General features: G+C 36.7%; 3 protein-coding genes and 1 long non-coding RNA gene across 6 annotated transcripts in view; 3 read left to right on the top strand and 1 right to left on the bottom strand.

Moving 5' to 3' along the window:
- Nucleotides 1–484: 484 nt before the first annotated feature.
- LOC141331351 (uncharacterized) lies at nt 485–11610 on the top strand. Of its 2 annotated transcripts, XM_073836380.1 has the most exons (7): nt 485–618; nt 3221–6008; nt 6979–7299; nt 9055–9101; nt 10484–10542; nt 10633–10902; nt 10974–11610. In XM_073836380.1, exons 2-7 carry the CDS (start codon nt 3438–3440, stop codon nt 11033–11035), a joined length of 3330 nt encoding a protein of 1109 aa, XP_073692481.1. In that variant the 5' UTR covers nt 485–618; nt 3221–3437; the 3' UTR covers nt 11036–11610. The 2 variants fall into 2 exon arrangements, with proteins under 2 accessions (XP_073692481.1, XP_073692482.1); XM_073836381.1 differs by lacking the exon at nt 10974–11610 and having other exon boundaries at nt 10635–10804.
- Nucleotides 11611–11752: 142 nt separating this feature from the next.
- ecsit (ECSIT signaling integrator) lies at nt 11753–17541 on the bottom strand. Its single transcript, XM_073836382.1, has 8 exons — nt 17420–17541; nt 15655–15845; nt 15155–15569; nt 14852–15075; nt 14328–14385; nt 13492–13640; nt 12321–12441; nt 11753–12226 (listed from the first exon to the last, which is right to left on the bottom strand). Exons 2-8 carry the CDS (start codon nt 15790–15792, stop codon nt 11979–11981), a joined length of 1353 nt encoding a protein of 450 aa, XP_073692483.1. The 5' UTR covers nt 15793–15845; nt 17420–17541; the 3' UTR covers nt 11753–11978.
- Nucleotides 12132–15010, top strand: LOC141331353 (uncharacterized). The gene is made up of 3 exons (XR_012355254.1): nt 12132–12265; nt 12367–12518; nt 14879–15010. It is a non-coding gene; the product is annotated as an uncharacterized lncRNA (long non-coding RNA).
- A 160-nt stretch (nt 17542–17701) lies between the features above and the next one.
- The window catches only part of eml3 (EMAP like 3), a 64450-nt gene continuing 64066 nt past the window's right edge, over nt 17702–18085 (top strand). Inside the window, exon 1 of one of the 2 annotated variants that reach the window (XM_073836376.1) lies at nt 17702–18083. In XM_073836376.1, coding sequence (XP_073692477.1) covers nt 18059–18083 — 25 coding nt within the window. In that variant the 5' untranslated portion in view covers nt 17702–18058. The remainder of the gene's footprint in view (nt 18084–18085) is intronic. The other variant, XM_073836377.1, reaches the window with a different exon arrangement.

Genomic DNA, 18085 nt, shown 5'->3' with positions numbered 1-18085 from the left:
AGTGTATTAACAGATCGTTTTAGAAAATACAGTTATACTACATGAAGTGACAGTTTAATGCAATTTATTATTTTTATTATTGATTTTTTTTTTCATTTGTTTATGAATAATGTATTTTATTATAAATTTATTTTTTTAGTATTAAATATTCGAGAATAAGCATACATTCACGTTACGTTTAAACAGTTGAAAAATAATTAATTTCACGTTATGTGAAATAGGTTACGTGTATAATAAGATACATAATGCTTATAATTTTAACGTCATTGTTTACACATTCATGAGTCATGAGGGACACAACATGCTTCTGTTTGTGTGTAATTCCTAATTTGTACCGGTTATTTTAAATACTGAAATATTAAATATAAAACTAAAAATACCGCTAAGTTATGTGCACCTGGTTCATATTGTCTGTTTTTAAACGCAAAACCTAATTGTTTTTTTAAGGAGGGAGGGACTCTACTGCTTTAAGACCCTGTGCGTCCACGCACATGCTGTAAGCTTCTACATCCTGGTATTTTTACCGTTGTCAAGGCACCGATAGGAAGAAAGGCTGCAACGGGAAGCGACTGCAGTGTCCTGAGACTGAGCTTAAAAAAAGTTAGGTGCCTTTACCAGGTAAAACAAACACGCATGCTTCGTGCACTCGGTGTTGTCATGACGCCTTTTACTATAAAAGACACGACAGTCCACACGCTGACAGACATACACGCAGACCGCAGCTCATGAGGAAGACAACATTGTCTCTGTCATACACTGGAAACAGCGACAGCTTGATCAGTAAAATAACTCCAGTGTTCGATAGGATGCTTTTTAATATACATTTTATAGAAATAAACGTGCTGTTATCGCATTGTAACAACAAAACGCCAGAAATCAGTAGCTTGTGATCGTGAGATAAGATTTAAAGTGACAGCAACGTGTTTGTCCCCTCTTCGAGCTTTAAGTTATCATTTACTCCACATTTTGTTAATATTTGCATATTTGTATGCTTTCAGTTCAGATAGTTTTGTAAAAAGCCCCTATCTTTAGCAATGCCTAGCAATTGTGATATGAATGGTTGAAAAACGGGCTTTGTTTACTTGTGGTCCTGTTGTTAAACCTGTATGATTTCCTTCATTATGTAGAATGCACAAAAACATATTTTACAGAATGTGCAGGCTGCTCTTTTCGATACAGTGAACGTAGATGTGATCAGGGCCCAATTATAGTTTTTGAGGAAGAAGGTTTTCCAGGATTTTCTCCTTGAAGTGTATTTTAATGGGAGCCAGCAGGCTGACGGTCCAAATTGCAGTTTCAATGCAGCTTCAAAAAGCTCTACACGATCCCAGTTAAGGAATAACTTTAATAAAATTTTCTCCAACTTCAAAATCGTCCAACATTGTTGTTTGGGTTGGTACTTCCACCTACTTCATGCATGACCTTTCCAATGTGATTACATAATGCATGAAGTCAAGCTAGTGCAAGGTGAGCATTTGTGGCTAGAAAGTATATACATTTTTCTTTTTTTTTTTTAGAAAATGACCAATCATTTCACTAGATAATACCCTTATTCCTCGGCTGGGATCTTGTAGAGATGTAGTGAACTTAGATGTAACCAGAGGATGTCAAGCTCCAAAAATGCACCAAGATAGGATAAATGAGAGGAGAAATCACTTGGGAGCTCCTTGTGTGACACTCTGGCACTGATATTTACATTTATTCATATTTATGCATGTTTGCAAATGTTTTTATACAAAGCAACTTGCAAATTAGCAATACTCCCGTGTGATTCATTGTAAGGATGGAGACAGTAACAAAAATGCAATACACAATCCCAAAGTTAGCTTTAAAAGCATAGGCTAGTACTGAGATGGAGATAAGTGACTAGGTAATGGTTGTGGACGCAAGAGTTGTCTTTAGACGTTTCTGGAAGATTGAAGAACAATTTGTGACAAACTATTGAATACAGTTTTCATATATGTGGACCACAAAACCAGTCGTAAGGGTCCATTTTTTAATAACTGAGATTTATACATCACAATATTTGGCCGAGATACAACTATTTGAAAATCTGGAATCTGAGGGTGCAAAAAAAAAAAAAAAAAAAAAAATCTAAATATTTAGGATAATCACCTTTAAAGTTGTCCAAATTAAGTTCTTAGCAATGCATATTACTAATCAAATATGTTTTGATATATTTATAATTATATATTTATAATTTACAAAATATCTTCATGGAACATGATCCATGATCAATAATTTTGTCCCATAGAATGTATTTTTGGCTATTGCTACAAATATACCCTTGCAACTTACGACTGGTTTTGTGGTCCAGGGTCACATATTTGTCCCTACCTTGTAGCTAGATCAAAACTGAATTGCTTGAATGCCAATGCTGCCAAGGCAGTGCATGATGTTCCTATAAATTCATATCAGCATTGCATACACAGCATGTGGGACACATTCCCCCGGGGCCCCAGACCTCCCCATCCCCCACATGGATAGAGGGCATCGTTCTCTTGTTTCTTGTGTCTACATGTACTACTTTAGGGTACATTTGTCATTGAGTACTGCATATATTACTCTTATGATAAATTGCTTGCACTGTTCCTCATTTGTAGGTCACTTTGTATAAAAGGTTCTGCTAAATGACTAAAAGTACCAGAGCTCAGTATATACTGGAGGGCCCCTTTTCTAAGTCCCAGCCGTGCCTTTGGAAGACTATAGGGGCCCCCGAACTTCTATTCTTGCTTCATGATCACATATGAATCACAATTGAGGATTGAGAACACCCAATGAAGTGCTTTCTAGGGCCCGTCTGTCAGCACAGGGCCCTTTTACGTCCACTATTTTTAACCCTTAAAGGATTAGTTCACTTCCAGAATAAAAAAAAAATCTTGATAAGTTATTCACCCTCATGTCATCCAAGATGTTCATGTCTTTCTTTCTTCAGTCAAAAAGAAATCAAGGGTTTTTTTTTTTTTTTTTTTTTTTTTTTAGAAAATTACAGATTGTTTGACTAGATAACCCTTATTCCTCATCTGGGATTGTGTAGAGCCCTTTGAAGCCGCATTGAAACAGTTTGGACTTTCAACCCGTTGGCCACCATTGAAGTCCACTATATAGAGAATTGTCAATTGGTTTGTGTTAATGTACATGAGTTGATAATGTTTTACAAATATGCGTTTCATTGTTCATCAGATGAATTATTAATTATGCATTTTCATTTCCCCTAAAGGTCAACTTCTCTTGGTTGTTCAGAAAAATGGACAGGAAGCCTCAAGCACATGCAAAATTCATCTAAATAGAAAGACCTTAAGAGACTACTTCACATAAATGAAAGATGTGACCCCACAGATATCCTGTTTAGAGCAGGTTTTGCCCTGCCTAAGAAAATATACTCCAGCGGTTGATGTTAATCGACAGTGTAATGATGGTGTAACCAAACAACAGCCATGTCCAGTAAGACTTCCTCTAAGTGTCGTTATCAACCAGCAGCAGAGTTTGATGATGCCACTCTCGCTCGCAAAAGGGAATATTGGAGGAGCAAGAAAAGAGAGCAGAGGGCGAGAAAGTCGTCCACCAAGAAGAAGATTGGAAATGAAAACCTGGGGTTGTGCATTGTTAGTGAAGTCAGAGATGATCCCTGTCTACATAATCATAACGTTTCATTCAAACAGGAAGATGCTGATGCTCCTAAAAACTCTTTCAGCTCAGGTCTATCAGTGTCTGAGAGTATTACTATGGTGCCATGCCAAAAAGAGAGATGGTTTCAAAGGACAAAGCTCAACCATGCCTTACCTCAGTTCCCACAAACAAGCACAAACCCTCTGAAGGGTGTAATGGGCAATAAAAAAATAATGTCCTTAGATACTGGGTCATCAAAAACAAATGCTACATCGGTTGAGTCTCTCTGCCCTACAGTCCATTTGGTGCCTACAGCATGCATTAAAAAGCATCCAAATGGCAAGCAATTAGCAACATCTCTGCAAAGCCATGTATCCATGGTTTTACCAGTACACAGAAAACAAAATAAGCCTCAGAACTATCATAGATACTTGACCTCGGTAGAATGTAAGGTTCATGAAGACCAGAGTTTCGTTCACAGTCCTATCACTAAGAGAAGAACATGTGACTTTCCTTCAGAGCACAACAAGGTAGTGGCTATGACTGAAGAAGAGATGCTTGCTAAGCGTAGGGAGAACTGGCGTATCAAAAAGCGAAAGCAGAGAGCAAAGCATGCTGCAAAGCTGGCCCGGGACCGAGAAGGGAGTCTCGGACAAGGACGACCTTTATCTCTTGGTATCATACATGCTTTGACTCCTACTAACAGTAAGGCCTTGAGAGGAATCAACCTCAATTCAAATGTTATATCCCTCAATCAGCAGTCCCTGGGAAGAAAATTTGTCAGTTCTCAGCTCACAACACAACTACATGTTCAGGGTACTAAACCAAACCATGCATACATATCCTCTGGTATTTTGCAATCATCCTCAAGTAAATCTAAATCCAAAGGGCAGAGATTTGCACATACTCAAAAAAGGCGTCAAAGCCAAATGAGGAAATCCATCCCTGGTGCTTCTAAAGTTGAGTCTCCCGAGGATCGCCATGCCAGGCAGAAAGAATACTGGCGAATTAAAAAGCGCGAACAGAGAGCAAGGCTGGCTATGGCATTGAAAGCACAATTGAAGGAGCATGATGCAGTAAAGCATCGAGGGAGACGCTACCACAACAGTTTCAATGAGGCGTGTGGAGTTCAAGTGAGCAAAGCAAATGCATTTGCAGTTTCCTCAAATACCATTGGTGGTTTCATCAAAGAAGATGGCACGGTGGCAGTCTCCATTTCGAAGACATCTCCTGAGGTTTCCCTACCTGCAAGTCAAGACATTTCCAATGTGAAATGCATTGGAGTAAAAAGGAAGGTAAAACTCCAGGTTCAAGGAAACTCATCCCTATATTCAAATGCTCAACCAATCAGAAGGCTAGGTTCCGCTCTGTGTAATGTTTCCAGTAACTCTACCAAAACTCATCAAAACTCTCTAGTAAAGTCTAGGTTAACCAGAGGTGCAGTTATGGGCAGTATGACGGTCACCATCCAGTCTGAAACCCCAACAGAAGAAGAAAGGGTCGCCCGTTTGAGGGAGTACTGGAGGATAAAGAAACGAGAGCAAAGGGCTAGCCGAGCTGCCCGACTTGGGAATGGTCTACTTATGTCAAAGGTTTCAGTGTTAAAGCAGAGAGAGCAAAACAAGAAGTCAAACCGAGGGCACAGTATTACTTCATCCGTCGCCACAACAGTTTGTGACTCCTCAACTAGTGCCCCAACACCTATAAAAGAAGAACACGTCTATCCCACTATACAGGCTGTATTTTCCATCCCAGAAATTACTCCTTGCATCAGTGTTAAAGACAGCAAACCTTCCCCCTGTCCATCCCTGGAGTCGTACATTGAACCTCAAACAGCTGTGGACCATCATGCCACCACTCTTCAGGCTGTAGCCTCCATGAAACAGCTCCTGGAGGAAACGGTTTACACACCACAAGAAAATAATGCCAACGAAATGCATGTTAAGTGTGAAAATGAGCCTCTTCTGTTGACTAAAGATGAGTTTCTTACATCTGAAGATGTAAAGCCAAGTTTTACCTTACAACAAAACGTCTTATTACAGAGTGACTTCTCAGAGGACACAAGCCTTAAATATATTAAATTGAGTCCTCAGGAATCAACTTTTGACGACACCTGCCAATATAAGACTCCTATCGTCTGTCATGAGGCTACAGATGAAAGTCATGCCATTTCTCCAATGCCATTGCAACCTCATTGCAGAAAAACTCAGAAGTGTAGTGATGATGGAGCAGATCCCAAGCAGTCTTTCCCTTCACAGGCCTTGCAAGAGCAGCAGCTTGGTGAAAGTGATGAGGTTCAACGAAAGAGAGAGTATTGGCGGCTAAAGAAGAGACAACAGCGGGCTAGAAAAGCCAACAAAGATGCAACCAAACATTCAGTTCTTCGCAATCCGGCAAAGGTGAGCAGCACTGATATTTGAATGACAGCAAAGAGTTTGGGTAAAGTGAGTTGGTTGTCTGTCTGTCCACCCAATCCATCCATCCATCCATCCATCCCAATCCAGTTCAGTCTAATCCAATCTATCCATCAATCTATTCCAACCATCCAGTCCAATTCAATGTAATCCAATCCAATCCATTCCATTCAATCAGTCCATTCTATTCCATGCATCCATCCATCCATCCTAGTCCAGTCCAAACCAATCCATCAATCCAATCCATCCATCCATCCATCCGTCCGTCCGTCCATCTGTCCGTCTATCCATTCAATACATATATCCATTCCTTCCACCTTTCCATCCATCTGTCCATCCATTCCATCCATCAATCCATTCCATTGGTCCGGTCCAATCCAATCCATTCCATTCCATTCTATTCCATGCATCCATCCCAATCCCTTCCATCAGTCCATTCCATCCAAACCATTGCATCCATCGATACATTATATTTCATGCATTTATTCATCCCAATCCCTTCCATCAATCCATTCCATCCAATCCATCAATCCATTCCATGCATCCATCCATCCCAATCCAATCCATTCCATCAATAATCCCAATCCAATCTATTCCATTCCATCCATCCATCATCCCAATCCAATCCAGTTCAATCCAATCCATTCCATCCATCAATCCATTTCATCCAGTCCATTCCATCAATCCATCTACTCCATTCCATCTATCCAAATCCAATCCAACCATCAATCAATCTATTCCATCCAATCCAGTCCCATCAATCCATCCAATCCAATTCATCCATCCCAATCATTCATTCCTTCTAATCCATCCATTCCATCCATCTGTCCATCCGTAAAGCCATCCGTTCTACTGATTCACAGTTAGTTGAAAGCTGTATGAGTTCGATTCACTAACAAGAACTGATTCATTTAAATCTTTACCATAATCAAACTACACTGCTTGTTTTTCACAGACTCCCCAGAAAAAAACACGAAGCACAACTCTCATGCAAGCCATGTCCCAGGACACTTCCACATGCAGACAGGTCCCCATTCAGAAAAAAATAAGAAGGTGCACCAAGAATTCAGGTCCACAGACACAGCCTACAAAAAAATCAAGAACTAAAAGAAGCCAAATGGTGGCAATGCCAAATCCACAACAAGATCCAGAAGAGGTTATACGTAGAAGACGCATGCAGTGGAGGATCAAGAAACAGGAGCAAAGAGCTAGAAAGGCAGCACATGAGAGAAAGATACACCAGATTATGGTCCCTCCACAAATTCAGGATGCACAGGTAATAGTTTTTTTATACATTTATTTGATTTTATGTATGTGCAGTACCATTCAAAGGTTTGGGGTCAGTAGGATTTCTTTTGGAAAGAACGTTTTATTCAGCGAAGGATGCGTTAAATCATTTAAAAAGTGACCACAAAGACACAGTTTCCACAAAAATATTAAGCGGCACAACTGTTTTCAACATTGATAATACTAAATGTTTCTTGAGCAAATCGGCATATTAGAATGATTTCTGAAAAATTCAGCTTTACATCACAGAAATGAATTACATTTTAAAATATATTAAAACAAAAAACTGTTATTTTATATTATTATAATAATTCAGAATATTTCTGTTTTTATTGTTTTTTAATAAAATAAATGCAGCCTTGGCGAGAGACTATTCGAAAACATTAAAAACCCTTACCGACCCCAAATTTTTTAAAAGTAATGTAATTGCACAAAAGGCCCCAAATAAAAGCACAATCATTTCAAAACGCTGTCAGCAGTAACATCCATCCCCCTCATTTATAGATTGTTCTAAAACAGACCAAAGTGCAGCACCACTGTGAGTTTGAGTGGGACTGCGATACCCACGCAGCGCAACCCACTAATCATACAGTTGTTTACTTGTGTGACAGATCTGTTGAACCAATTTGTGGTTTGCACAGTGCTGTGCAAACTGATCTGCTCTTCACTATCAGTGGTTCATTTCTCTAAAAGCATCATTATATATTCATCGCCATGTTGTTTCAAACCTGTATGACTTACCTTCTTCTACAAAACACAAAAAAGAGATTTTGCAGGATGTTTCAACTGTTCTTGCTCAAAGTCACAAATCCAAATCCTGTTATAATAACACTACATGCTTTATGTCCCCTGGGGGCCCCAGCTATATCTCAGCACCAAAAATTCACAGACAAATGGGGGTAGGTTCTTTTGAATTGGAGTAGTGTTCACAGGGCCCCATGTGGGGCCCCAGCCATACCTCAGCACCAGAATATCACAGAAACATTTTGGAGGCCTCTTTTGACTTGTGGCAGTGTACAGAGGCCCTGTATGGGGCCCCCGTGCCTCCAGGCATATCTGTGTGCCAGCATACTGTAGAGACATGGAAAACATGGGGAAATAATTTGGGACTAGATGGTGGCGAGTTATTTTTTTACTGGTAATTGATTAGGAGTCAAATAACGAAAGATGTTTTTCTTTAAAATATATTTCTGAAATAAATACGTTTTTTTGGCATTTAAGATCAGCAGCCTTCATCAACAGCTTGCTGCTTTTGGATTATTCTTATACTTTAGATGAAGAGTTTCATCTAGTTTTTATAGCAAGTAACTGAATATTTTTGATATTTTTGTCAGGATTGGGAACTTACTGTTCCTTTTTCCAGTTGAAGTGATTGTATCCATTAGAACACATTTAAGGGTTAAACAGCGTGTTTATTGTAGGTTAAAAAAATGGCAGAAATGTCTAAATTTGGTTTGTCCATTTAAATAGCACTTTTTCAGTTTGTTTTAGAATTGTCATCATCTACCCAGCCTCAAGTCACACAGAACTTGTCTTTTGTGTAATAACTAGACTGTTTAACACACATTTACATATACTTGCATACTAAATGTTCTAATAATCTTTTTTTCTTCTCTCCTTTGTTTAAATGAGCTACAGCTCTAGTGCCCCCTGGGTGCTTACACTCTAGGATTTGTTGTTGCCATTTGCTGACTACAGTTAATGTACATTATCTTTACTTTTTAAACTTTTTTAATCTTCCTAGAGTCAGACTCAGAACTCCACCAGTCTCTGCTCAGCAGTAGTTCAGAGGTAAGTAGTAGACTTTTGTATGTAATTATTTGTCACACCTTATATTTGTATTTATTATGTTTTTTGTTTAAAGTTTGAGGGCAGTATTTTTTTTGTTTGTTTTGAAGTTTTTTTTTATTCTCACACAAAGGCTGCATTCATTTGATAAAATACTGTAGAAACAGTAATATTGTCAAATATTATTACAATTTAAAATAACTTTGCTTTTTTAATATATGTGACCCTGGACTACAAAACCAGTCATAAGGTTAAATTTTACAAAACTGAGATGTATACATCATATGAAAGCTCAATAAATAAGCTTTCTATTGATGTATGGTTTGTTAGGATAGGACAATATTTGGCCGAGATACGTCTATTTGAAAATCTGGAATCTGAGGGTGCAAAAAAATCAAAATACTTGAAAATCACCTTTAAAGTTCTCCAAATTAAGTTCTTAACAATGCATATAACTAATCAAAAATTACATTTTTATGTATTTACAGTAGAAATTTTACAAAAAAATCTTCATGGAATGTGATCTTTACATAATTTCCTAATGATTTTTGGCATAAAAGAAAAATCAATCATTTTGACCCATACAATGTATTTTTGGCTATTGCTACAAATATACCCCAGCGACTTAAGACTGGTTTTGTGGTCCAGGGTCACATATGTTTTCAAATGTAATTTATTCCTGTGATCACAAAGATGAATTTTCAGCATCATTACTCCAGTCTTCACTGTGACATGATCTTTCAAAAATTGTTTTAATATGCTGAAGAAACATTTTTTTGTAAAAAAAAAAAATATATATATATATATTTTTTGTCTTTTCTTGTTGTGTCTTTACTTTCAAGTTTGATCAATTTAAATGCATCTTTACTAAATAAAAGTATTTGTTTCTTTATAACTTTTAAATAGTAATGTATGTTTTATTTGTAATCCTGGACCACAAAACCAGTCTTAAGTAGCACAGGTATATTTGTAGCAATAGCCAACAATACATAGCACGGGACAAAATTATCGATTTCTCTTCTATGCCAAAAATCATTAGGATATTAAGTAAAGATCATGTTCCATGAAGATATTTTGTAAATTTCATAACGTAAATATATCAAAACTTAATTTTCGATTAGTAATATGCATTGCTAAGAATTTCATTTGGACATCTTTAAAGGCAATTTTCTCAATATTTAGATTTTTTATTTTTTTGCACCCTCAGATTCCAGATTTTCAAATAGTTGTATCTCCATCGACAAACCATACATCAATGGAAAGCTTATTCAGATTTCAGATGAAGTATAAAGCTCAATTTCAAAACATTGACGCTTTTATGATTGGTTTTGTGGTCCAGGGACACACTTGAGGATCAAATTAATGTCAGCTTCTTTTCCAAACAGCATAACATCAGAAAACCAACTTGCCTACCTAGCTGAACCATGTCAAACTGCTATCAAAGGTTACTTTTAATCATTTTTTAATACACACTTTGCCAAACAGTTTAAATGACTATTTGTTTACTGATATTACTAATATCCTTTGTTTGAAGAGGAACCTTTATCACAGGCTGAGTGGAGAAACGTCTACCTCATGGACTCTGATCCTGTCAACCCGTTGTTGGTGTGTATGGTTTGTGGAGAGCAGCAGTACTCTGTGAGTGTGGAAGGGGTGAAAGCTCACATTGAGGAGGTACATCCTGATACACTATCATTGGGAGACCTTGAACGTCAAGGCATTCTTGATGCCTGGTATAAACAGGTGGCTGTCCGAGAGCACTTCATCACCCACCAGCTTCAACAGCGATGCAGAGCTTCTACAGGTAACGGAGAAATCTATATGCATTCTGGCTTAGAAAATGAGTAATAGTTAATTTTATGAATCATTTTTCAGAACCGAATTTAAACTGTCCAGTCAAAATTGAAGCTAAAGTCGAGGCCGAAGACTTTGAGTGAACTGATGGCTGACTGACAAGAGGAAACACTGAAGCTAATCTTATACAATTTTACTTATCCATTTATATCCTTTATAAACAAGCTGAGCCAAAAAATGGCTGATTTATTTATTTTGAGTCTTGCTTTTAAACATTAAGTTATCATCAGTCATGTAAGTGATCAGTATCTTTATACTTAGCTATATACTTTTAAATTCTGGTATTATACAAAACTCTGTATTTATAAAAACAGCTTACAAACTAAGATCAGTCTGTAAAAATGTTCTCAGAACAAAAAAAAAAAAACTGGAATGTTATTATGTAATCTGAAGAACTGCATATTGATCTTGTGTTTTCAGTATTTGTTTTCTGCACTTTTCAAAATAAATTTTAATAAATCTTTTTGTAATTGAACTGCAATATATATATTATTTTTATTTTGTACTTTGACTTGTGATAATGTTCTCTTTTTTCACTTAAGAATTTGTTTAGAAAAGAATACATTCTCCTTCAGTTTATATATTACATATCTAAAATAGCTACTTACTAGCTAACCTGCTGAATTATCTGAGAGTGTGCTGTTAATGTTTGGTTATAAACAGACCACGTTTTGAAAAAAAAAAAAAGGATGAGAATAAATTATCATATATAGTTTAGCAAACATAGTTTGTTAGTCTATACAGTCTAAGCCAAAAATAAGTTCAACTTTATATAACCAACGAGTCCCCACAAAAAAATCTAAATTTTGGAGAAATGTACGTTTTATTGCACTGACAAATCAGTTTATGGCATGTTTACACATCATAGAGCAACTCTGCATAATGTAGACTGATCTCAATTTAAAAATAGTGTGTAAGTGACAAGACATAAATCAGTATCTGGTAACTGTCAGATTAATGTATAACTACCACAATCCAACTTCCTAAATTCACATTAATTAGCATGGCTTTTGCAACGGCAAACTCTCACTGATTCACTCTTTGTGAGTGTAGCGGTTCTTCCTCAATAATTGGGTCTGTTTCAACCTCCTGCTCATGGGTTTGCTGAGCATCTGATGAGGTTTGCAGTTCTCTAGGTCCAGACTCCAGTCGGAAGACCGTGGGGATCTGGCCCAATATGGGGCAGGTCTCCTGTAGACCAGAGATCCACTGAGACAGTGTGGCCTGGTCACCCTGACCAGCCATGCAAATGGCGTAAACCGGCCCCTCTTCCACTGCAGGATCAAATGAATGGGCATCATTGTTTATGACTGGTAATATGCAAATGATTTTATTCAAACCAAGTTGACAAAGCAATATGAGTCTCACCATCATCCACATCGAAACTGAAATCATCACCCATGTCTTTTTGCAGGTTAAGGTCCACTCGCTGAGGGAAGAAGAGACTCTGCTCCGGACCAATCATCTCAGGGTCAAATTCTTCCTCAACCTACAGGAAAAAAAAGATGCTAAGACATAATCCGGAATGCAAATTCTTTAAGAATGAAATCTTAATTAATTTATCAGGTATTGTACTATTCTTCGAAATAATAAAGATTTCTCATGCTCACTAAAAGGCTGTATTTACAGTTGAAGTCCAAAGTTTACATACACCTTGCAGATTTTGCAAAATGGTAATTATTTTACCAAAATAAGAGGGATCATACAAAATGCATGCTATTTTTTTTTTATTTAGTACTGATGTGAATAATATACTTAACATAAAAGACATTTACATATAGTCCACAGAAGAAAATAATAGTTGAATTTATAAAAATGACCCTGTTCAAAAGTTTACATACACTTGATTCTTAATACTGTGTTGTTACCTGCTGATCCACAGCTGTTTTTTTGTTGTTGTCGTTGTTTAGTAATAGTTGTTCATGAGTCCCTTGTTTGTCCTGAAAAGTTAAACTGCCTGCTGTTCTTCAGAAAAATCCTTTTAAGTTCCACAAATTCTGTGGTTTTTCAGCATTTTTATGTATTTGAACCCTTTCCAACAATGACTTTGAGATCCATTTTTTCACACTGAGGACAACCGAGGGACTCATGTGCAACTATTACAGAAGGTTCAAATGCTCACTGATGCTCCAGAAGTGAAAACGATGCATTAAGAGCCAGGGGTGTAAACTTTTGAACAAAATGAAGATGTGAACATTTATTATTTTGCCTAAATATCAGTTTAATACCGTACGAATAAAAAAAAAAAACTCTTTTATTTTGATAAAACAATGAACATTGTGCAGATTCTGCAAAGTGTATGTAAATTTATGACTTCACCTGTATTTGATCAAAAATACAGTTTAACAGTAAAATTGTGAATAACTTATCTACTGCAATATTATTTATAACTGTGATGATAAATCTGAATTTTCAGCAACCGTTACTCAAAGTTTTCAGTGTCAAATGATTCTTGAGAAATCATTCTAATATGTTAACTTTAGACTGGTAGTGTGTTAAACAAATTCATGAAATGCCATCATTAGCCTAATTACTGTACCTTTTCCTCAGGCGGTATCGGGTCTGCCCTGAGTAGGTAATAATGAACACAAGTTTTTTTGAGCCATAGTGGAAAGGGTCCTTCAACAAACACTGGCCTGCAGGGATTGTGTTTGGCCAGAAGGGAGCGCTGGTTTGGACTTTGAATACCTGGTAACATAAAACATACAAGTTTTGCTTATTCATTTCACCAAACGGTATCAAATCTCCTTTTGTGTGATGTAGATATAGAAATCCAATAAAAGCATTACAATTGGTCCTTTGTACAATGATCAAACTATGATTAAATACATATTTGTGACCCTGGACCACAAAACCAGTCATAAGTAGTCTGGGTATATTTGTAGCAATAGCCAAAAATACATTGTATGGGTCAAAATGGTCACTTTTTCTTTTATGCCAAAAATCATTAGGATATTAAATAAAGATCATGTTCCATGAAGATATTTTGTAAATTTTCTACCGTAAATATATCAAAATGTAATTTTTGATTAGTAATATGCAAAGTAATATGAACTTTTTTTGCACCAAATATTGTCCTATCCTACCAAACCATACATCAATGGAAAGCTAATTTATTCAGTTAAAAAAAAAGTACTTTTTAAATTGAATAAAAAAAAAAAAGAAGGTTTTGTGGTCCAGGGTCACATTGCAGGTTAAATACTATACAAGATGGATAGTATTTGTAAAGAACAACAACGCATTTTGTATTTACAAACTAATCTTTGAGTTCTTATTATTTCCTGTGGTATTAATGAAATGCAGAAGACATGCATTTAACCCAGAATATTCCTGAAATTTCAAGTTCAATTATCAGTAATGGTAAGAGCTACATACCTACAATATGGGGACGTGTAAGTTCTTCACCAGTCTCTGTGATGTCTGTTGACGGATACTGTAATGAGTGAAAAAAAGCACATTTATCACACCGAAAAGCCTTCCAAATATAGAATATTCAAATATTTAAAATTGTTTTAAAATATTATGATTATTTAAATAATTTATTCAGCAAGGACAAAAAAAAAGTGTAACAAAATAATTAGGAGCACAACTGTTTTCAACACTGATAATAAGAAATGTTTTTGAGCAGGAAATCAGCATTTTAGAATGATTTCTGAAGGATCATGTGACACTAAAGACTGGAGTAATGATGCTCAAAATTCAGATTTGCATCAGAGGAAAGAATTACATTTTAAAATATATTAAACTAGAAAACAGTTCTTTTATATTGTAATGATATTTCAAAATTTAAGTGTTTTTACTGTATTTTTAATCAAATAAATGCAGCCAAAAATCTTGTTAACCCCAAACTTTTACGCAGTTGTGTATTTGCTGCACGTAGTTGTAGATTCAATAGTCACCTGATATATTGTTATTTTACCATCCAGGTCATCTGCAATCCGGGTAAGACTGAATCGAGCGAGCTCTACTGGGTCACTGGGGAGCACATGTGGAACGGGGAAGGGATTTGCGTGCTTGAATTTGGGAAACCAGTACATGATACGCTGGTACTTCCTCATAGGATGACTCTTTTCCCCAAATATCTGAGCCAGTAATACCTTGGTCTCCACATTCGGCAAGATACCTGGCAAAATGAAGGCGGCAAAGAATTAGCAAGTCATCATCAGTTTTTCTTTCTCTTTTACAAAAACACAAACACACACCATAGTTCTCTATCTGCTCCAGCAGCTGCACTCCACACTCTTGCTGTCGTGGGTAATGGTTGAACATCCTCTGAATGAAGTTCCGTGGCACGAACACTTCTTTTGGAAACACATCCAGGAGTTTGTTGTAAACCGTAATGTCCCGTTCTACCCCAAATTCTGGCATCTTCTTCAGGGCAGCGTAAATAAACTCCACGTGGCCTCGTCGCCGAATGTCCTTCTTGTTGAAAACGTCCACAACCCTGTTAAAATCAGCTTTGGTCTTTGAGTCTCCAGCTGCTCGCTCAAATAAATCATCATGTGTGACTAAACTTTTGTCTTTTTTAAGCGTCTCATCTTCAGCTGTCTTTTCAAGCTCTGTCTGGTTTGGACGACTCGTGGAACATACTGCACTGCAGTGGAATGGCCTCAGAAGCTTAAAAATTGGACAGAAAAACATTAAGCATTAATGCAGGTACTAACAGTCTATAAAGGAGCATTATTCAGAGCTAAGCAGGTACCTGGCCATAGTTGTGCTGTGATCCAGAGGTTTGCAGATGTGCTCCAGCAGGTAGGATCACTCTCTGTATGGGTGTCCCCAAAAACCGCGCAACGCACCCAATGCACTGAATCCGTAACAGATGACGGGGGGCATTCATGATTATGACATCACAGATCACAGCAGATAAATTACAAATGTGCTGAAATGAGCCTAGAAGAAAACAAGGAACAAAAAAATAAAATCTGACTATTACTGCATTTATGCAATGAATATCTATTCTATCTACAGTTGAAGTCAAAAGTTTACACACACTTTGCAGAATCTGAGATAAATAAGAGGGATCAATAATAAAAAATGCTATTTTATTTAGTACTGACCTAAATAATTTATTTTTGCATTAAAAAATGTTTACATATAGTCCACGAGAGAAAATAGTAGTTGAATTTATAAAAATAACCCTGTTCAAAAGTTTACATACACTTGATACACTTAATACTGTGTTGTAGCTGTTCTTTAAAAAAATCCTTAAGGTCCCACAAATTCTTTGTTTTTTCAGTGTTTCTGTGTATTTGAACCCTTTTCATCAATGACTATGATTTTGAGATCCATCTTTTCACACTGAGGACAACTGAGGGACTCAACTACTTCTGTATGCAACTACAGAAGGTTCAAACCCTCACTGATGCTTCAGAAGGAAACACAATGCATTAAGATCCAGGGGTGTAAACTTTTGAACAGAATGAAGATGTGTAGGCTACATTTTTCTTATTTTGCCTAAATATTCTGCCCTTCAGAAGCTACAGAAGATAATTGCATGTCTTCCAGAACACAAAATACGGTACATCCTGATGCATTTTGTTTCCTTCTGGAGCATCAGTGAGCATTTGAACCTTCTGTAATAGTTGGACAAAAGTCCTTCAGCTGTCCTCTGTGTGAAAAGATGGATCTCAAAATCATACAGACATTGTTGGAAAGGGTTCAAATACACAAAAATGCTGGGAAACCAAAGAATTTGTGGGATCTTATGGACTTCTCTGAAGAATAGCGGTCGGTTTAACTGTTCAGGACAAACAAGGGACTCATGAAAAACTATTACTAAATGACAACAACAAAAAGCACAGCTGTGGATCATTCAGATAACAACACAGTATTAAGAACCAAGTGTATGTAAACTTTTGAACAGGGTTATTTTTATAAATTCAACTCTTATGTTCTCTCGTGGACTACATGTAGACATCTTTTAGGTGAAATATATCATTCAGGTAAGTACTAAATAAAAATAACATGCATTTTGTATGACTCCTTATAATTAACATTTTGCAGATTCTGCAAGGTATATGTAAACTTTTGACTTAAACTGTAAATACCTGTAGTTATATCATGCCATACAATCACATTATTGTTACATCTATCTAATAAATAAGTAGTTATATAATGCAATAATAATCACACTTTTTACATCTGTCTCTATTTTAAAGTAATCAGTAAATCTATAATGCAATAATCACATTGTTACATCTACCTCTCTCTTAGAGAAATTGATAGTGATAGAATTTAATAATAATAACATTGTTATATCTATATGTCTATCTAACTTATCTATCTCATATATAGTAATGTATAATGCAATATGAAACTTAAGAGTAATTATACAACGCAATGATAATAATTTTATTGACAGTCACTAATACATTTTTTCTATAAGTTTAATTCTGCTATAATATAAAACAATCATATAATGTAGAAAGAAAATGTACGTGAAGTAATACTCGATCTATACTCACGATCACTCAGATTTCATTCTGCTGTCAAGTCTCCTTCAAACACGCACCGGTTGGTTTCCTGGTGCATCGTCTTTCAACTTCCCCCCTTAAACGCTACGAAGAACGTTACGCTCACGTTTGGTTCCGGGCTGGGTGTGTTATTCACAACACCAGCGCTAGATGGCAGAGAGGTCTTGCTTGAAAAATACAGCTGTAGCTGTCAAAGTTCTGTTTTTACTTTATGTTTAATCGGGGTCTGGGAGGGGGAACTATAGAGGGAAACGAAGTAGCGAGACTTATTTCAGTATCGCTTCGTGCAGTTAGAAGGGCAAATTAGAAATCTCACGCTCTCAACCAACTTTTACATGGACGCGGTTCCTGGAGTAAATCCAGCCCGTGAGATCTTGCACTTGCCTCATGCGTTAGATACACTCTCTGCTCATTTCCTGGATTCGTGATTTTACAGTTACTACAACTTCTGCAATCCTCAGTGGCACCTCCACGCGTGTGCTGGTGTGCTGGTGTGCTAGTGTCCCGCCAGCTCTTGGCAATGCAGTTGACAGCATATACGGAGATATGCATCGTGTTTCTGCCAATGGGATATACTCCAATATTATAATCCAATATTTGAGAGATCTGTGAGGAGTATTTGATTCAGACATGGATGGATCCACGAATAGTCTTGGT

The sequence above is a fragment of the Garra rufa genome, chromosome 3, assembly GCF_049309525.1.
Source record: "Garra rufa chromosome 3, GarRuf1.0, whole genome shotgun sequence".
NCBI classification, from domain to species: domain Eukaryota; kingdom Metazoa; phylum Chordata; class Actinopteri; order Cypriniformes; family Cyprinidae; genus Garra; species Garra rufa.
This window is presented reverse-complemented; position numbering and strand designations above follow the sequence as displayed.